At 43.5% G+C, this 21,426-nt stretch overlaps 2 protein-coding genes across 2 annotated transcripts in view; one reads left to right on the plus strand and one right to left on the minus strand.

Moving 5' to 3' along the window:
* The window catches only part of fbxl20 (F-box and leucine-rich repeat protein 20), a 12,856-nt gene extending 9,769 nt beyond the window's left edge, over positions 1-3,087 (minus strand). Inside the window, exon 1 of the mRNA XM_063009241.1 lies at positions 2,883-3,087. Within this exon, the coding sequence (XP_062865311.1) occupies positions 2,883-2,924 (42 nt within the window). The 5' untranslated portion in view covers positions 2,925-3,087. The remainder of the gene's footprint in view (positions 1-2,882) is intronic.
* Positions 3,088-7,939: 4,852 nt separating this feature from the next.
* Positions 7,940-21,426, plus strand: cdk12 (cyclin dependent kinase 12). Its single transcript, XM_063009237.1, has 14 exons — positions 7,940-8,554; positions 9,985-10,913; positions 11,920-12,582; positions 12,801-13,001; positions 13,860-13,999; positions 14,163-14,333; positions 15,233-15,422; positions 15,523-15,579; positions 16,472-16,573; positions 16,659-16,736; positions 18,675-18,791; positions 18,901-19,032; positions 19,155-19,354; positions 19,557-21,426. The coding sequence occupies exons 2-14, from the start codon at positions 9,997-9,999 to the stop codon at positions 19,997-19,999; spliced, it is 3,411 nt and encodes a 1,136-aa protein (XP_062865307.1). The 5' UTR covers positions 7,940-8,554; positions 9,985-9,996; the 3' UTR covers positions 20,000-21,426.

The following is a 21,426-nucleotide window of genomic DNA, read 5'->3' on the forward strand; positions in this document are numbered from 1 at the left end:
CACACTGCTATCCACAATCAACCCCCCTTCATGCAGATACCTCAACCGGCCAGCAGAGGTCGTAACTGCAGCAACAATGAGGAACCCCTGCTCAATTACCGTCACTGCCCCAAACAGACACACAGACAATGTGTCCGTGGGCGTCTGGATGATCGATAGCACAGCTGAGATTCAAACAATGATATATGTGGTGTTGAGCTACTACATTACATTACATATATATATACTGTATAAATATATATATATATTGTTATCTGGCCCAAACATCAGCACCTCAGATGAGAGAGAACATGCTAAAGCTAAAAGCTAAACAGAAACGTTCCAGTCCAAACACCCCACTGAACTTTTACTGATATTTAATATTTCTGGGTAATTAATAATAAATGGTGACATGATCACATGTTTTTAAACGAGACTTCTGAGCAAGAAAATCTGAGCAACATCCACCGAGTAACGTCCAGCATAGCAGGAACCTCTGTGACCCTCGTTTAAGAGCCCAAAATGTCACACACACCCCTTTATAACTATAAAGAATTTTAGATTTAGCTTACAAATGTTCAGAACTGGAGCTGAATGAGATGCGGGTCTGTATTCAGTCGTTAGTAAAGTTCAAACTAACCTTTTCTTGGACAGATTTCTCAGTACCGTCCACATATTACTGACACGGTGCAGGTCAGGACTTTCAGTCCGATTTAATACTTCTAAAATCAGTTCTAATGTGTCTTGGGTCTTCACCAGTTCCACAAAGACATAATGCTGCTACCACCACCATGCTTCACAGTAGGTACAGTGTTATCGGTATTATGCTTTTAGTTCCTTAAACACGTGATCAGCAACAAACATCAATCAAGCTTTAAAGTGCCGGTTTTGGTGCAGGAGCCTCTAGGACCACGGCACCAGTGTTTTAGTGTTCTTGGATTGCATCTGAACCCTGGAGTGAGACCACTGTTCCATGTATTTATGGACAGTTGTTTGTACAGATGATTTTAGGACCTAAAGTGTTTACAAATGGCTCCACGTTACATTCCGGCTCTGTAAAGAGCTTTGATGGTTGTCCTACGGTAACGTTGGGGTTTAGTCTAATGGGTGCAGTCACACCAGCCCAAATTACAGCTGGAAAATCCTGATCAGGAATGAAGAGTTAGGAGGCCGTGACACACAGAACCTTTTACACCATCATGTTAATTTGTGGTGGTCAGGCAGAGGAACGGGCTTCACAAACGTACGTTATTTTATTGCAGGTTTTCTGAACATCTGCTGGGTCAGACAGCAAGTTAAGAGACTTTCGTGGTGTAGAAAGTTCTATAATGTCCTGTAACGTTATGGCGTTGATCCTGATTATGATCACTGCACATTGATGTTCACTTCTCTGTTCCCATGAGGGCTCATTTTAGTCTGAAACGTCACTTGAAGCCACTTCGGTTCCCAAGATCATCTTCACAAGCAATCGTCTGTCAGTAAAGTGCATGGAACAGTGGTCTCTTTGTCTTGAGGTCGGCCTGGAAACCCAAACTGTAACCTTATTGCTGAGAGGAAACGTAGACGTAAGACTAACACAGGCCTGCTATAAATCAGGAGTCACTGAGCACGGTCAAGCAAGCTTTATAATCAGCACGAGTGTAGAGGTGCTCCTCAACAAACGAGGAATTAGGAGGTCATGTCACCAAATCAATCATCTAATCATTAATCATCAGTCTGGAGAGGATCAGATCGATAGAGCTTCTTTATTTGTCATATATACAGATACACGTGTTCAGTACAACGACATTCTTTCTTCACGTAAACCAGCTTGTTTGGAAGCTGGGTGAGAGCGCAGGGTCAGCCATCGTACGGCGCCCCTCGAGCAGAGCGCTTTAAGGGCCTTGCTCAAGGGTCCAACAGTGGCTGCATGGCAGAGCTGGGATTCGAACTCTCAACCTTTCAGTTGACAGCGCAAAGCTCCACCCACTAGGCTCCCACTGTCCTGATGAATGAACTCATAAAGAACTCAGATTTGTAAGGGAAGAAAATCATCATGAGTCCTGATAAATGTGCTGAGAATGAAATTAAGATTTATAAATTCAGGACCCGTCACAACATCCTCAACCTCCCAATTCACACCAACATCAGAGAGGAAACAGTGAGATGAAAGAGGCATCAGGTGTGTGATGTGATATCATTAATACTTTTAGGATTTAGGATCTGATAGTTGAGTTCGGACTGATGTGTGTGTGTGAGTTAGTTTATACATGAGGCCTCTGATACACATCAAGCCCTACAGTGTGTGTTTATGTACCAGTGTGTGTGTGTGTGTGTGTGTGTGTGTGTGTGTGTGTGTGTGTGTGTGTGTGTGTGTGTTGGGCCAAGCTTCACACAGCCAAGTCTTATGATCTGACAAAAATCCTCTTTACACCAGCACACCAGCACACCAGCACATGTCCTCCTGACACTATTAAACCCCTGAATTATTACCATGTTCACCTGCTTCAGCTCGAGTTTAACAGAATTAATTCAGTATTTTACTGCAGTTCTGCTTCCATGCGGTGTGTTTGTGTTTGTGTTTTTGTTTTGGTGTTGGAGCTACATGACAAAAGTCCAATAAAATGAAATCCAGTAGAATATCCTGAATAACAGGTTGAATGACTTTAATAAGATAAACACATGATGTTAGTGTGTTAGTAAGGAACTTTATTCTGGTGTGTTTGATTAATCGGTGAATAATAACAGCTCAGTTCGGCCTAAAGGAAACACACGAGCTTTGTGCCACCCAGGACCAACACACACCAGAACTAACTGACAATCTCTGAGAACTAGTCCTCTAAACCAGTGTAACCAGTGTATAAAACATCAGAAATGATTTGTAGTATTTGAATAATTCTGTAGAATAAAAATGTCGCTCTCACCTCAAAGCGGCTCCGCGACACTCCGTTCACCTCCTTCCCCATAACACCTCCTGTTCCTCCTCTCCTGCTCACAACAGCCTCTTTAAATCCACAAACCAGCCGTGTTTACCCCGAGTCCAGCTTTATTCGGTCTCTTCTGTCTCCTCATTCTGACATTTTAATGAGAATTTGGTGAGTTTTTGGTGAGAGGAGTGAAGTCGCGTCTGATCTGAATGAAGCTTCAGTTTATCTGCTGGCTTTCACTGCGGATTCTCCTCCTCTTCCCCTTTTACACCAATAACAACAAATCAGCCCCAAATCCACCACTTTTAATCTTTATTAAACTTATCTACAGCGTGTGAGCTGATATAAACACGTTTACTGTGTCATTTAGATGATTTTGTCAAGTATTTTCTCATTTACGGGCTGCGACTGGAGCAAAACAAAGAAGCTCAGCTGTTCTGCTAATCTGATCAATGTTTATTTTACTTCATGTTTTATCATTAATACAGCTGCATTTCATTATTCTCTAAACAGCTTAAAATTCAGCTAATGCTCTGATTTATTCCATAATTACATTAATATGTTTTTATAACGTGTGTTTATTGTTGTTTATAGTTCTAAATGAGACTCGGACTGAATTCCAGACATTTTTATCTCCACCAAAATGCTCATTTAATCACATATTGCACATAAACTTGGATTAATATCAGGTGATACGCCTAAATTAAGCATTTTATTACATTTATAATGAATATTTCCTTGATGATTAATGAAAGTTTAAAGCTGATCTCAGATCAGTGCGGATCCGATCACTGATTCAGCAAAAACAACCTTTTTAATCTGCTCTTTAAAATCCACCTGCTTTTGCACGTTTTAAAAAACAGTTGGAATGTTTTGCATTAATGTTGTTTATAACATAAAACTGATTTAAAAATGTATTTAAGTTACACTTGGATGAAGGTCGCACTGAGGAAGTGACGTAACAATGTGGGCTTGTTTACAAACAAGGACTCGACGCTTTCACGTGTAGGTGAACATGCCAAACTACGTGTGTGCGGTGTGTTGGTGTGTTTTAGCACACTTAATTTGTAAATATATTTAGAATGTATTTAATTATGTTTAATAATGATGTAATAACATGTACAGCGTGTATAAAAGTGTGTACAGAAGGGGAGGAACGGTTACACCAGCGTCATGTTTCACACGGACAAAGTTGTGTAATACTGAACGTCCTGTAGGCCGAATGGAACTACAAATGTAAACAAACACTTAAACACGATTATAATGTGAAAATTTTCTCCCTAAAAATACCTTAAAACCTTTATACATCAAATGTTAAAAACATCCTTCCAACATTTAGAGGTTAAAAAAGATTTTCATCTAAAGTTCGTCTTGTTTTGGTGCTTCATAATAAAAGTAAAACGAAATCCAATAAAAGAGCCTGAATTAAAGACTTTATGGACTTAAAACATAAAACAGATGATAGAGCTTCTACTGCAATTTTAGCTAATTTTGTGCTGCACCGAGTTTTCAATATCTTCTTTTGTACCTTTTTAATATATTTTAATATTTTTATCTAGAGATGGGACGATCGATCGGCTACGAATCGGTATCGGCCGATTATTTATCAAAATATGCTATCGGCGATCGGCCGATATTTCCTAAAAGTAGCCGATCCGATCGTGTGATATATAAAGACCAGGTTATTTACTGCTAAACCTCCCCCCCCTTCCCGATCGGAATCGGCTATCGGCCGATGTCCCTGAAAGGAGATCGGAATCGGTGCCAAAAACCCCGATCGGTACATCTCTATTTTTATCCTATGTTTATTTTACTACTGCTGCTGCTCTCACTGAGAGCTACCAAACAAAATCTCATTGTATAACTACAATGACAATAAAGTATGTCTGTCTGTCTGTCTGTCTGTCTGTGTCTGTCTGTCTATCTATCTATCTATCTATCTATCTATCTATCTATCTATCTATCTATCTATCTATCTATCTATCTATCAATCTAAAGTTTAAGAGTTTAAAATGCTTTCTCAACACAAGAGTGGAATAATTTTTACCATCCACAGTCCATAATATTATTAAAAGACTCTCTCTGTGTTAGAGGCAAAGTCAAAAACCCTCGATTACTCAGACTGCACTGCATTAAAAACCAGTGTGCTTCTGTAATGAATATAATCACACCACCAAGCCAAGTGTGGCATAAAGTTTCAGCTTCTGTAACATTTGTATGTGATGTGTAAATAATTTTATTGATAACTTTTATTGTGATTGATCTCACAAAGCCAAAGGATTTGCACAGATACCTGATAGCAACACCGAGATTCAAACCTGGATCTCAGCAGAGCTGGGCTAGTATAACAGTATAAATAATGCACCATACATACAGTAGAACACACGTCATGCACTGCAGGAACCGAGAAACCATTAAAAAAATCACAAAACATAAATCAATGCTTCAAATTATTTAATAAATCAGGTTGTCACATCACATTCTAACAAAATCATTCACCTGTTTAGCAGCAGCGTATTACACGTTCATTAGCTGCTTATTACAAATATGTCGTGTTGCAGGCCTGTCCCAAAAAATCCAGACACAACCCAGAAACTTTATTAAAAGAATCTGAGACATGTTTTACTGGATCATCAGCTTCAGCTCCAGTTAAAAATGCACCTAATCACGCTGAACGGGTTCTCAGCTCCAGCAAATATTCATCTTTATAAAAGGATCATAACTACATCCCTTGCCCATTCCTACATCCATGTCCTCTGGTCCTTCCCCACCACATCTCCTGGTCCAGGGCTCCTCAGCCTCTAGTTTCAGGCCTCCTGCTCCTCAGTGTGTTTTTACAGAAGATGGAATTTAAATGTTCTGATAATAAAATCTGAATGTTTGTAGTTCTGATCACATTAAATCATTTCATTTTTATTAACATGGAAACACAGAGATTGTTAATCTGGCTGGATTAGATTTAACTGGTTCCAAACTGGTTTGGTTTGATTGTTTTCGGCTCTGCTGATTCATCACAACGTCACTCTGATCTGGAGTGTGTGTGTGTGTGTGTGTGTGTGTGTGTGTGTGTGTGTGTAAACATGTAAGGTATGTTTGTGTGTGAATGTATATTGATCAAATAAGAACACTCACATGTTCCCTCACTCACACTTATTTAAATTAGAGCAGCAAACCCACCTTCTGCATGTTTTGGGAGGAAACCCACATGGACATAAAGAGAACATGTCAAACTCCTCTAACAAACAGTAACTGGAGGCGAGGTTGTGTCTGTACGAAGCTTTCTTTCTACCTCACAGTCTACACTGCTGCACTGAATCCTGAGAGTTCAGTTCTACGTTAGTATGATATAAACCCAGTGATGTCAGCGTTCATTTCCTGCTCCTTTTTTGTATTTTTGTAACAGCAAGACTCAAAATAAATAAAAAATGAAGCTTTTAAAATATTACTATTTATTACAGCTCCAGGTAAACAGAGGTGTGACTTTTATGTTAAACAAACCTGATGACAACATATATGAGGGAACCACCTTAACAACATGGGAAAATAATAAGGAAAGAAGGACAGTGAACACGTAAGAATATTATAAAAGTAAAACTATTTTTTACTGTTTTGCTGGGTTTATTTCTCTTTTTTTTTTTATTTAACATCAGCTCTATTAGCATGGACTGTATATAATACAGCAGTTCTTGTTCCTGTCTTACGCCCAGTGTTTTCTGGTGGAACTGAACCCGCCTCGACCCTGACCAGGATAAAGCGGATGCTGTTCAGACTGCTGAACAGCAATGGACAAGTACACCCCTCATAATGAATACAGTAATCTCCACAGGAACCCCCACCATACACACCCCATACAAACCATTCTGCACTTTACTTACTCGAACTATATTCACCACATCTGCACACACACCATGTATAACTCACATCTGGTACAATAACTGTACATCTCGGACTTATTATTCCAAATTTTATATAATTATATTCATTCACGTTTCATCATTTTTGTACATCTGTACATAAAGAGTCTTTATTCAATACCTGTATATATTGAACAAATGGTGCTAGTTTTATGTAAGTTTTATGTAAGTTTATGTAAGTTAATGTGTATATTTTTTGTAATGAATGTGTATTGCTACTGTGAGGGACTGAGCACCCAAGATTTTCACTCACCTTTCACACCTGTGTTAATGTGACGTGACAATAAAGTGATTTGATTTGATGTTAGTGATGTTTGCTAGTTTTTTACGTTTTGCTTTTCCCCTCTATATTTTAATCAGAATCAGAGTCAGAATCAGACTTTATTGGCCAAGTTTGCTCACACATACGAGGGATTTGACTTACACACACACACACACACACACACACACACACACACACACACACACACACACACACACACACACACACACACACACACACACAGTAGCATGTGTAATTCACATTATGGGTTAAAGGTGCGAAGTTCTGTGCAATATAAAAAACTATAGAAAAATAGAATAAATATCTAAATAAGAAATGAAAATGAATGTTAGACGAGTGTACGCAGCGTTGTGAGTCATTATATAAGTTAAGTAAGTATAAGTAAGTAAATGATACCAAATTTGACATGATTTGTTTTTTTTGTGCGTTTATTTTTATTTTTCTTCTTTCACGTTTTATTAAGCTTCTGTTTTCCGACTCTCTCCTTTTCTATATTAATTATTGCTTGTTAATTTGCTAATTATTTCTTTTTTATTCAAGTTTTATTTGCGCTTTTATTTTGTATTTTGTTTTCTTTTCGTTTTTCTCTTTTACTTTTATATTTATTTTGACTCTATTTTCTATTTCTCAGCCTTTTTATACTCTAAATAATTCATCTGATTGTTTTATACGGTTTATTATTTCTAAGTGTATTAATTAATAACCGAAATAATAAAATAAAAGTATTATTCTGTATTTCTGTGTTCGCGACAGTAAATGACGTCAGTTCCGTTCTGGGTAGCGCGCTCTCTCTGTGGGCTGGTAAAGGCGGGAGCGCGCAGAGGCAGCGGGAGCGCGCACAGTGTGACCGGAGCTGATCTAAGCAGTAATGGCCGCTCTGGTTCTTTATGGCTGAGTGTTGGTGGAGCGTTCTTAAATCCATCCACATCGCCCTAAATATCGGCCTGTTCTCCTCTTAGAGCTGCTCCAAAATAAACTCGCATCAATTCTAAACACGAATATCTCAGTATTGAGGAAAAAGATGAAATATTAAAGCAGATATGAGAGAGAAATATTAAAAGCGAAACATGTAAACAGAACCAACCGGCGTCAAGTTGTTTTTGGCTCTCAGTTTGACAGACATTTCGTCCGTTATGGACTTTTATTAGTTGCTATATGTTTCAGAGAGAGATTTAAAGCTCCGTGATCGGACAAGAAGTGAAAAAGGAGACTTTATTCCTGCATATTTTTGGTGTTTCTTTTTTGAGAGACCGTTAGCTTAGCATAGGCGAGAGAACGCAGTGTCCTCGCGCTGTTTTCAAGGTTCATATTGGGAAGCTGCAGGAAGCACAAAATTCAACCAAAACACGGATTAAATGTTCATTACAGACGGATATTAATCATTAATATTGTTACTGCCACGTCAGAAGAGTGTGGACCTGCATGCTGGACTTGGACGGGGATGAATTCAGGATAAAACTGTGATCTACACTGTGAGTTACACTATACTCTCATTATTATATGAGTTTATTATTATTATTAATAATTTACATGTATTGTATTGCAGCTCGGCTTTATGATCTAGGCGATCTTGTGGCCCTTAACATAGATTAGTCTGTCTGAAAAAGTGTCTTATGAATCTAAGGTCTTAAGTGTGAACTAGTCTGAGATGTTGGACTACTAACAGTTTTATAGTCAAGTTGTATTTTATTTATATTTCATCTTTATTGAAAGCTTGTAATGTCAGAGTTTGTATGAAGAGGTCACTTGTGGCAGGTACTTGTGTCAGCATTAAAGCTGCAGTGTGTAACTCTGGGGGATTTGGGGACATCTGTGGCAGGATTAGGTATTGCAGGCAGTATTTTGGGGTTCGGAACAGAAATGGGCGTTTCGACGTCTCGTTAAGCTCCTGTCCTGTTTAAAAGCGAAGGCCTGGTCACGCCGGGCACTTACTGTTGGTCACTCTGTGAAAGTGGTCGCCAGACTGGAGGGTTTTAATCTATATAATTTTAGCATCATTAGCTTGGGTCGCAAACTGAGTCCAGGTCTGTTGGACTTCGCTGACCGACATCACATCACATCAGATCAACCGCTGTCGGAGGAACGTAGCGACAGTTCGCAATTGTTCAAAAAGGTTGGAGTAGACGTTTTAAAAAGCTGTATTTATTTATGGTCGTATTTTGCGTGATCTAATTTGGAATAGGCCGCTAAAAGTGACGCCAACAGATCCGATTTGTGGTGATCAGGTGGCACCTCTGCCGTCCGGCTGGGCTCAGCGGCTACACGAACCACGATTGGCCCTCATAACTGCTGGCTGATTGATGGCGCCTGCACAGAGTCGAGGAATAATGCTGATCAGGGTGTGGCTCTCCGTACACAAAGCTGATCCGCGTATGAACTCGTCTCGGGCAGGTGAAAAGATGCAGTCGGTACTGCACACGTGTCGGAGGGGGACGTGTGGCAGTCTCGCTCTTCTCAATCGGGGTGGGGGTCAGCACCAGTATATATATATATTTATAAATATAGCCACGTTAGGGTTGAATTGAATGGTCTTCGAGTTTTGACTCAGTGGGCACAAATTCTCACAGTCCAAAGCTTGTCCACCAAACCTGTGGACTGTGGAACTCGGTGGAACCTTCTTCTCTGCTCAGTGAGGGTTTTAATGGTACCGCAGTGTTAAACTGAGGCTGAATCTGTGGAGGGTTTTGGCAGCTATTAGGATTCGTATGAATTTAGCTGATTTGTTTGGCGCCCCAGTCCGCTCGGGTCTACATGTTAAACGTACTGTTTGTTATGCATGTTAGCAGCTTCACTTCCTGTAAACCCAGTGTAGGAACTGAAAACAGAAATAAAAGTGCTTTCTTAATAATCCGACACATTAGGTGTTGAGTTTGACTCCCCGCGGTGGTGCTTTATTCTATAGGGACAGTACGGCATGCCTGGGTCGGACCGACATCATGGCACCAAGCGGAAGTCCGAATCTCTTCATAAACAGCAATCGGCGGGCACCAAACACGTGGACATGGAGCCCAGGCTTCACCAGACCCCGTCTACAGCCTCCTCATCTTCCTCCTCCTCATCATCGTCATCCAAACACGACAAACGCCGTAAACACGTCGGCCGAGAGTCGCCGATGGAGCCGCCCGTCATCTCCATCAAGCCTCTGGTAGAGTACGACGATATCAGTTCCGATTCGGACGGGTTTCTGGACCCCCCGGGACCGCCGGAGAAGCCGCGGGAGGTGGAGGAGGAGCAGCCGCACGTTAAAGAAATCCGGACTCACAAACACAGACGCTCGAGAAAAAAGTCCAAAGACCCGCAGCGGGTCCGAGAGTCGGCCGAGAACGCCGAGCGCGAGAGGAAGAGAGACGCGAAAGATGCGAAACGCAAAAGCAAAGATAAACCCGCCGCCGCCGTGGGGAACTCCCGGTCCGAACCCGACGCCACCTCCAGGCGGGCCGAATCCTACTCGTCCTCCCTCGCCGCCAGTCAGATCACCGAGTCTTCGCTGAGCAAGGACTCCCAAGACTCGCACCGCAAATCTCACCGGTCACAAGGTCCGAACCGAACCAAAAGCGAGCGCAACCGCGAGCGCTCGGAGCGCAGCCGCCACAAAGCCTCCAAGAACCGCAAGAGCGGCTCGTCCAGGACGGCCTCGTCCTCTCAGGCGGATCTGGATGACGGGTACTCCAGTCGGCGCCGGGCGAGCACCCCGAGCCCGTACAGGGAGAGCTCACGCCGGAGCCGGCAGAGGTCAGAGAGTCCGTACGCCCGCCGAAGATCCTCCAGCTACGAGAGGGACGGCAGTCCGTACGGAAACCGCCGCTCGCCCAGTACCAGTCCGGTGTCACGGTGAGTTGATTAGAGATTATTTCATCAATATTTATGGATTTTTTTTTAACCATATTGAATCAAAATGTATGGATTTTTTAAAGAGCATTTAATCAAAATTTATGGATTTGTAAAAAATATTTTTAATCAATATTTAAGGATTTATTTTAGAGATTATTGAATCAATATTTATGGATTTATTTTAGAGATTTAATCAATATTTATGGATTTATAAAAATATATTTAATCAATATTTATGGCTTGTTTTTTTTTAAACATATTTAATCAAAATTTATGGATTTTTTTAAAAATATATTTAATCAATATTTATGTTTTTTTTTAATTTATTATTTAATTAATGTTTATAGATTTTTTAAATTTATTATTTAATCAATATTTATGGATTTCTTATAGAATGTATGTATTTTTTAAAACACTTAATAAAAATTTATGGATTTTAAAAAAAACATTGAATCAAAATTTATGGATTTTTTAAAACATATTGAATCAAAATTTATGGATTTTTTAAAGAGCATTTAATTAAAATGTATGGATTTAAAAAATATATTTTTAAATATAATATTTATGGATTTATTTTAGAGATTTAATTAATATTTATGGATTTATAAAAATATATTTAATCAATATTTTTGTATTTATAAAAATATATTTAATCAATATTTATGGATTTATAAAAATATATTTAATCAATATTTATGGATTTATTTGTAGATTATTTAATCAATATTTATGGATTTTTTTAATTTATTATTTAATTACATTTATGGATTTTTTTATTTATTATTTAATTAATATTTATAGATTTTTATTTATTTATTATTTAATCGATATGGATTTTTTTAATTTATTATTTAATTAATATTTATGGATTTTTTTAATAGAATATTTAATCAATATTTTTGGATTTTGTTATTGTCATTTTAAATATCGTAGATGTTGTAATCACTATTTAAATACATAACTTTATATTTATGAACCTAATATAATATTTATCTTGTGTTTCCAGGCGTCCTGTCCGCTCTCGTAGCCGCTCTCCTCTGTACTCGTCCTCTCGCCGGGCGTCCTCGCGCTCGCGCAGTAAGAAACGCTCTGCGATTGGTGGATCCGGTGGAAGCTCCGCCTCCAGGAGCCGACCGGCCAGCCGCTCGCCTTCTACCTCCCGCCTGCCCATCACGTCCAGCCTGGGGGCGGAGCTTACGCGCAGGAAGAAAGAGCGACAGGCGGCGGCGGCGGCTCTGGCGGCCATGACTCCGCCCGCTCAGCCGCAGGAGCAGAAGCCGGAGACGTCCGAGTCGGCCCCGCCCCCTGCGCCTGAGCCGCCGGCTCCGCCTAATTCTGCCCCGAATCTTCCTTTAGCGGAGGAGGCTGACGTAGCTCCGCCTCTCCCACCTTTACCTGCGCGTTCTCCTCCCCCACTTCCTCTGAACTCCCCGCCCCCGCTACCTTTCAACTCTCCGCCCCCCCTTCCGCTGAGTTCCCCACCCCCGCTTCCGCTAAACCTTCCTCCTCGCCTGCCTTTAACCTCCCCTCCTCCCCCTCCTGCCACGCCCAGTTCCTCTGCACCGCCGCCTCAGCCTAGGAGTCCCGCCCCCAAAAACACGCCGCTCAAAACCTCCACGCTCCCGCTCCTCCCGTTACCGCCGATGCTGCTGGGAGAGTTCAGGGACAGGTGAGTGTTTACATCCACGTCTGTGTCACAGTGTGTGATAGTGTTTACTTAATGAGAAGGAAAACACACAGTATTAACGTTTATAGCTGCTATGTTCTCTACCAGCTGTGCATTAGACTTCAGCACTGCTATAAGTGAAGAATAAATAAATGTAGATCTTTAATAGCTGTATTCTGTAGATGAGTGATTATACATCAGCGTGTTTGTGTTCTCGACAGTCCGAGGAAGTCCACGCACTCCGGTCGCTCCTCCAGGAAAGAGCGAGAGAGGGAGAAAGAAAAGGAGAAGGAGGTCAGGACGCGCCTCCTCAGCGACCTGCCCTTACCCCCACTACTGTCTGGAGGTGATCCGTCTCCTCCTGCCTCACCTGTACGAGAAGCCCCGCCCCCTGTACAGCTCACTTACAAGAAGAGACCAAAGTACGTATATTTAAATACATTATATACACCCATCAGCCATAACATTGTTTCTACACTCACTGTCCATGTTATCAGCTCCACTTACCATATAGAAGCACTTTGTAGTTCTACAATCACTGACTGTAGTCCATATGTTTGTCTACATGCTTTGTCAGGACCCCCACAGAGCAGGTATTATTTAGGTGGTGGATGATCTTCAGCACTGCAGTGACACTGACATGGTGGTGGTGTGTTAGTGTGTGCTGTGCTGGTATGAGTGGATCAGACACAGCAGCGCTCCTGGAGTTTTTAAACACCGTGTCCACTCACCGTCCACTCTATTAGACGCTCCTACCTAGTCGGTCCACCTTGTAGATGTAAAGTCAGAGACGATCGCTCATCTATTGCTGCTGTTTGAGTCGCTCATCTTCTAGACCTTCATCGGTGGTCACAGGACGCTGCACACGGGGCGCTGTCGGCTGGATGTTTTTGGTCGGTGGACGATTCTCGGTCCAGCAGTGACGGTGAGGTGTTTAAAGACTCCAGCAGCGCTGCTGTGTCTGATCCACTCATACCAGCACAACACACACTAACACACCACCACCATGTCAGTGTCACTGCAGTGCTGAGAATCATCCACCACCTAAATAATACCTGCTCTGTGGGGGTCCTGACAAAGCATGTAGAGAAACATATGGACTACAGTCAGTAATTGTAGAACTACAAAGTGCTTCTATATGGTAAGTGGAGCTGATAAAATGGACAGTGAGTGTAGAAACAAGGAGGGGGTTTTAATGTTATGGCTGATCGGTGTATGGGGATTCGGCAGAAGGGTTTGGGACGCGGCCCATGACGGTACGGTCGTGTCGGTGTGTGCAGGTTCTGCTGTCCTCGTTTCGGTGAGAGCAGACAGACTCACACGGACTGGGGGAAGCGCTGCGTGGATAAATTCGAGATCATCGGCATCATCGGAGAGGGAACCTACGGTCAGGTGTACAAAGCAAAGGACAGAGATACAGGTGAGCGTGTGTGTGTGTGTGTGTGTGTGTGTAGGACTGTCACACCCGAGATCTGTGTGTTTGTATTCACACTGCGTGTGTGTGTGTGTGTGTGTGTGTGTGTGTGTGTGTGTGTGTGTGTGTGTGTGTGTGTGTGTGTGTGTGTGTGTGTGTGTGTGTGCAGGGGAGCTGGTGGCCCTGAAGAAGGTTCGTTTGGATAACGAGAAGGAGGGCTTCCCCATCACGGCCATCCGAGAGATTAAAATCCTGAGACAGCTGAACCATCCCAGCGTGGTCAACATGAAGGAGATCGTCACCGATAAACAGGACGCCCTCGACTTCAAAAAGGATAAAGGTACGACCTGGTGCCCCGCCCTGCTCCCCTCTATTTACCTGAGCCGCCTCAGACCTGGTGACCTGGAGTCATAATCGGATTATTTAGACGCTCTACTTATCACGTCAGCGCAGTTTTAGCTTACTAAGCTAATATTCACTTTAAACAGCAGAGGGCGCTGGCGATATTCACCTCGCCTGGTTGACGTCACTGGGGCTATACGCCTGGTTGCCAGATTCGGGGGTTTTCAGCCAGATTGGCCTAAATTCAAAATAGTTTTGCATAGTCTTTACCTACCTCAGAAATAAAAGGACATTCAATATTTAGATAAATAAAAGATAATCACAAATATTTTTTGTGTAAAAATTTTATTTGTTTTAAAGAGAAATAATAAAAGGAAACTTCGTCGTTTGTCTTCATTTTCAGTTTTAAAAAATCAGGAAAAAATCGTATCGTGAACCCAGTATCGTGCATCATGGGTAGAGCCAGCTAGCGTCTCCCTCCGTCCACCGAGAACGCTTAAACTCTCCCTGACGCCCCAATTTACAAATAAACCCACGCTCGTATAATCACACCTTTATACACATTAAACATCAACCAGAATTTATTTACATGTGAGAGGAACTCTGTTGGTTGCTCCGCATCGATTCGTCCGCCGCGTTTGTAGTTCTTTGTGAGGAGAGTCGTGCCGCACTGAATGCTGGGATGGATCTTCAGCGCTGAGGAGGCGTCGGCGCTCCCTCGTCATTCGGTCGGATCGTCACTCAGAATTAAGAACCTCAGTAGGAGCATTTGAAGGGAGCTAAGGATTTAGACACGCCCTCTTCTCGGGAGTGTAGGACGATGGGAAATGCGTCCGTGTAGAGCGAGAGCTAGGTTTACACACACACCCTAAATCTGCTGTGTGTGTGTGTGTGTAGGAGCGTTTTATTTGGTGTTCGAGTACATGGACCATGACCTGATGGGGCTGCTGGAGTCGGGATTCGTCTCGTTCTCCCATGAGCACGTAAGCAGCTTCATGCGGCAGCTGATGGAGGGTCTGGATTACTGCCACAAGAAGAACTTCCTACACCGGGACATCAAGTGTTCCAACATACTGCTCAATAACAGGTACACACACACACACACACACACACACACACACTCACACACACGCACACTGTTTACATTTAACACGGTAATAATGTGTGTGTTTGGTCTCTGTGCTCAGTGGGCAGATTAAGCTGGCGGATTTCGGCTTGGCTCGTCTCTATAACTCGGAGGAAAGGTGAGCGCATTTCATATGGATGCTCGGGTGGTGCAGCGGCTTGTGGGTTTGAATCTCGGCTCTGCTATTGGTCGGCTTGCATGCGGACACGATTGGCCGAGGTCTGTCGAGTGGGAGGGCTGAAGGGATTCATCGTCGTTGCTGCTGGCGGGCCATTAATGCCAACCTAGATTGCTGGGGCTTGAACCAGCAACCTTCTGATCATTAGACCAGTACGTTCCTCGATCGGGCACGGCCAGTTTTGCCTGTTTGACGTTTTCCCAGGCCGATAGCAGCGCTGAGGTCAGACATGATCAGCCACTACTCTGCTGGGTGGGAAAAGACGGGACTAAGGAGTGGGCGGGGTCTTCGGCGCTGTGTGAGGACCCTGGTTAGTAGGCCGGAGGCGCCTTTACAGAAGTGGAGGAACGTGGAGATCAGCGTGTGACTCTCCATGCGCGAGACCGACCTCACGCGTCGATCCAGAAGGGCGTCGGTGGAGAATATACCCTCCTCATATGCCATCGGGGTCTCCAGCAGAGGAAGAGGAACTGGCTATGACTAAGCTGGGGGAAAATCTCGTACATAATAATCCATTGTGTACTTGAGCTGTAGGACTGGTGCCGTGTCCCAAACCACATAGAGCGCTGTGTTATTATACAAACTGTGTGGGATACTCTACACACTTGTAGCCTAGCAGTTAGAGTACTGGACTAGTAAGCAGAAGGTCGCTGGTTTAAACCCCACCACTGCCAGGTTGCCACTGTTGGGCCCTTGAGCAAGGCCCTTAACCCTCAATTGCTTAGACTGTATAATGTAAGTCGCTTTGGATAAATGCGACTTACATGAATGAAGTTGCTGAAGATGTAAAAGTACTCTTATAACACGAGCTGTTCTGATTGGTCGCTTGCAGTCGCCCGTACACCAATAAGGTGATCACGCTGTGGTATCGTCCACCTGAGCTGCTGCTGGGGGAGGAGAGGTACACGCCCGCCATCGACGTGTGGAGCTGCGGGTACGGTCCACTGTTTCACATGAACACGCGCCATCTCCGAACTTCCCCACGTACTCTAATAATCTTGTATTTACTTACTGCACAGGTGCATTCTGGGAGAGCTGTTCACTAAGAAGCCTATTTTCCAGGCCAACCAGGAGCTGCTGCAGCTCGAGCTCATTAGGTGAGTGGTCTCTTCCAGGATGGGTGTGTTAAACCGTGGTCGACGTACCGAACGCGACTCGTGAAGAACTTCCAAATGATTCCCGAGTGACTTCTGCATAACTTCTTAATGACACTTGAATAACTTCTAAATGACTCCTGAATTACTCCTAAATTACATCTAAATGACTCCTGAATAAATTCTGAATAACTTGTAAATGACTCTGGAATAATCTTTAAATAACTCACAATGCCATCTAAATGACTCCTGAATAACTCTTAAATGACTCCTGAATTACTCATGAATAACCTCTAAATGACTCCTGAATAACTCTTAAATGACTCCTGAATAACTCTTAAATGACTCCTGAATTACTCATGAATAACCTCTAAATGACTCCTGAATAACTCTTAAATGACTCCTGAATTACTCATGAATAACCTCGAAATGACTCCTGAATAACTCTTAAATGACTCCTGAATAACTCTTAAATGACTCCTGAATAACTCTTAAATGACTCCTGAATTACTCATGAATAACCTCTAAATGACTCCTGAATAACTCTTAAATGACTCCTGAATAACTCTTAAATGACTCCTGAATTACTCATGAATAACCTCGAAATGACTCCTGAATAACTCTTAAATGACTCCTGAATAACTCTTAAATGACTCCTGAATAACTCTTAAATGACTCCTGAATTACTCATGAATAACCTCTAAATGACTCCTGAATAACTTTTAAATGACTCCTGAATAACTCTTAAATGACTCCTGAATAACTCTAAAATGACTCCTGAATAACTCTTAAATGACTCCTGAATAACTCTTAAATGACTCCTGAATAACTCTAAAATGACTCCTGAATTACTCATTAATAACCTCTAAATGACTCCTGAATTACTCATTAATAACCTCTAAATGACTCCTGAATAACTCTAAAATGACTCCTGAATTACTCATTAATAACCTCTAAATGACTCCTGAATAACTCTAAAATGACTCCTGAATTACTCATTAATAACCTCTAAATGACTCCTGAATTACTCATTAATAACCTCTAAATGACTCCTGAATAACTCTAAAATGACTCCTGAATTACTCATTAATAACCTCTAAATGACTCCTGAATAACTCTTAAATGACTCCTGAATAACTCTAAAATGACTCCTGAATGACTCATGAATAACCTTGAAATGACTCCTGAACAACTTCTAAATGACTCCTAAATTACAGCTAAATGACTTCTGAATGACTCCTGATTAACTTCAAAATGACTCCTGGGTGACTCCTGAACAACTTCTAAATGACTCCTGAATAACTCTTAAATGACTCCTGAATAACTCTTAAATGACTCCTGAATTACTCATGAATAACCTCTAAATGACTCCTGAATAACTCTTAAATGACTCCTGAATAACTCTTAAATGACTCCTGAATAACTCTAAAATGACTCCTGAATGACTCATGAATAACCTTGAAATGACTCCTGAACAACTTCTAAATGACTCCTAAATTACATCTAAATGACTTCTGAATGACTCCTGAGTGACTCCTGAACAACTTCTAAATGACTCCTGAACAACTTTTAAATGACTCCTGAATTACTCATTAATAACCTCTAAATGACTCCTGAATAACTCTTAAATGACTCCTGGGTGACTCCTGAACAACTTCTAAATGACTCCTGAACAACTTTTAAATGACTCCTGAATTACTCATTAATAACCTCTAAATGACTCCTGAATAACTCTTAAATGACTCCTGAATAACTCTTAAATGACTCCTGAATAACTCCTGAATAACTTCTAAATGACTTTTGAATAACCTTTAAATAACTCATGATGCCTTCTTAATGACTCCTGAATTACTCTTAAATGACTCCTGAATTACTCTTAAATGACTCCTAAATGACTCCTGAGTGACTCCTGCAGTGTGAATGATGGTGATTATATTTCAGTCGGTTGTGTGGGAGTCCGTGCCCGGCCGCTTGGCCCGACGTGATCAAGCTTCCCTACTTCAACACCATGAAGCCCAAGAAGCAGTACAGACGCCGCCTCCGCGAGGAGTTCGCATTGTGAGTTTAGCATGTTCCTTTAAACGTATTATTCATGTGTAAACCCCCCCGTCCTTATGTTACTGGGTTTGAGCTCGGTTTGAGATCGGGTTTTCTCTGTGGTTTCCAGTTTACCCTCCTCAGCGCTGGATCTGCTGGACCGTATGTTGACCCTCGACCCCTCTCGGAGGTGCACAGCGGAGCAGGCTCTGGCCAGCGGGTTCCTCTGTGACGTGAACCCCAATAAAATGCCTCCACCAGAGTGAGTACCGGCCAGGCCACACCCCAGTCCTGCTGTCGTGGTTGTAGCCGTGATGGTGCAGGTCTGAGCGGATCAGTAATCTGTGTGTGTGTGTGTGTGTGTGTGTGTGTGTGTGTGTGTAGTTTACCTCACTACCAGGACTGTCATGAGCTGTGGAGTAAGAAGCGGAGGCGGCAGCGCCAGAGCGGCCTGTTGGAGGACGCGCCCGTTCAGAAAGCTCCACAGAAGGACCCCGCGGGGGGAACGGCGAAGCGCGAGAACAGCCAAGCGCCGCCGGTCTCGCCCCCTCCGCCTCCCCCCTCCGTTCAGAGCGAGCTGGCAGGTGGGTGACGAGTCTTACTGATCACCTGCAGGGTGTGGACAGAATATCGGAAACCCTGGTTACTGCCCCTAGATTAGACTCTAGTCCTGACTAGTGGCCGATCGTGCCCTCTAGGGGGCGCCGTTTTTTAAAAATGTTTTAATAATTGTGTGTGTGTGATTAATCTGTGTGTGTGTGTGTGTGTGTGTGTGTGTGTGCGCAGCGGCAGGACTGGGCTCCGTAGCCGATCAGCTGAATCAGACGGAGATGGCCGTCCTGCTGAACCTGCTGCAGGGCCAGACCGAGCGTCGGACTCTGCCTCAGTCGAGCGAGCCTCACCTCGCCTCCTCGTCCTCGCTCCCGCCCGCCGACCGGGACTCCGCCCAGCAGCTGGAGCTGCTCAGCCAGACTCTCTCCACCTTCATCCAGGCCTCCAATAACGCCGCGGCTCCTCCCGAGGCCCCGCCCGCCGAGGCCCCGCCCGCGGACGACACCACCGGCCTCCTCGCGCTCTTGCTGAGTCAGCTGATCAAAGCTCCGCCCCAGGGCGAGGGTCAGGGCGACGAGAGCAACGGCGTTCGGTCGGACGGGGTGGCGGCGGCGCGCCCCGGCTCCGCCAACATTTCCGGAAGCCAGTGCAAGGGCAAGTCTGAGTTTACTCTCTAGGGGGCGTGGCGTAAAGCTTACGGAGAGCTGTGATCGGCCGAAGCGGTGAGCGGTCGGCTGTAGTGTTAAGTTTGGTTTATAAAGCCGATTGTATATTTTTTTTGTATTTTTTTTTCGTACGTTAGAAGCGATCGATCAGAAACGCTGCAGAGATTTAAAAGAAAATAAATTTTCATGGTGGTTTGAAATCCTATTTTTTTCTTTCCTTATTGGAGTCGTTTGATGCAGAATTCAGTGTTCAGGAGTTTTTGTTTATTTTTTATGGGATCAAATCAAGCACGTGTCGTCCCTCCTCATCAGATCCTCCCACCGTCACCCGACGCGAAGATCAGCCTCCATCACGTCCATCCTTCCATCTCCACATCATCCGTCATAGTATCGACCTCCAGCACGCTTCACACACGCACGCCTACGTTAGATATCCATCCACGTTCTTATCACCTGCAGTAACTGTATTCATGACTGTAATACCCTTCACCACCACTAGTCTGCGCTCACACACGCTCATCACTCACTTCACACAGATTGTAGCTTCACGGCCTGAACGTCGACTTGATCCGAGGTTCGTTCCAGCGACGTTTCCGGGCACTCGGACACGACCTGCGTCACGTGGACCCGGCTGGAGCTGGACGGGATTCTGTCGGCGTGCAGTATGTACAGGGATGTTAGGATTTCTGTGAGAATCGCCTTTGGTCCTCAGGATTTGTTCCAGGAGCTGCTCGGGACTCGTAAACCCGCTTCGTTCTGTCCGAGTGCTCGTTAGAGAACCTGCTCAAGGTTACAGGATCAAAATAATCAAATGAAATAAATTCCTAAATAAAGTCGTTTGTTCAGGATTCACTTTTATCGTATCAGAGGTCACGATATCGTCCAGGCACAAATTCCCAGTTTAAATCGTACTGATACCCAGTTTACGAGGGCGTAAATCCTTCCCAGCTGGCCCAGGACTGTTGTGGACTAGCGCTGCCGTCTGTCCGAGAGCTGTAACGCGTACATAGGAACACACTACACCCTCTGTACTCCTCCACCACTCCTACTGATACCTCCACCAGCCAGCAGGAGGCGCTGCTGCAGCAGTACGGAGGTGAAAACGTTGACTCAAACCCTGGTCTCTGCAGTCGTAGCCTAGCATATTAGAACACCACTGCACTCTCTGTCTCCCCGTTCGTGCTGATGGGATGTGGAGTGTGTGTACTGGACGCTGTACCAGGATCAGATATGAGCTGTAGGTGCTGGAGTATCAGCGGGGTATCGGTCAGTGTTTTAGGAAGGGGTCGGCGTGTCCCGTGCTCCCCCCCACCCCCATGTTCCCCTCTTTCTGTTTTTGTTTATATTAACATTTATAAATCTGAGGGGAAGTGGGCGTGTCGGAGTGTGATCTGTCGCCCTCTGCTGGTCCAGTGCTGAATAAATTATGATAAACTTGA

Source organism: Trichomycterus rosablanca, chromosome 2 (genome assembly GCF_030014385.1).
Source record: "Trichomycterus rosablanca isolate fTriRos1 chromosome 2, fTriRos1.hap1, whole genome shotgun sequence".
Lineage (NCBI taxonomy): Eukaryota > Metazoa > Chordata > Actinopteri > Siluriformes > Trichomycteridae > Trichomycterus > Trichomycterus rosablanca.

What these genes read in the sequence shown, in the direction of transcription:
- cdk12 (XM_063009237.1), top strand. Translation starts at nt 9,997, where the DNA reads ATGCCTGGGTCGGACCGACATCATGGCACCAAGCGGAAGTCCGAATCT. An exon ending in ACTTACAAGAAGAGACCAAA is followed by an intron (nt 13,002 to 13,859) that starts GTACGTATATTT and finishes CGGTGTGTGCAG; the next exon opens with GTTCTGCTGTCCTCGTTTCG. An exon ending in CGACTTCAAAAAGGATAAAG is followed by an intron (nt 14,334 to 15,232) that starts GTACGACCTGGT and finishes GTGTGTGTGTAG; the next exon opens with GAGCGTTTTATTTGGTGTTC.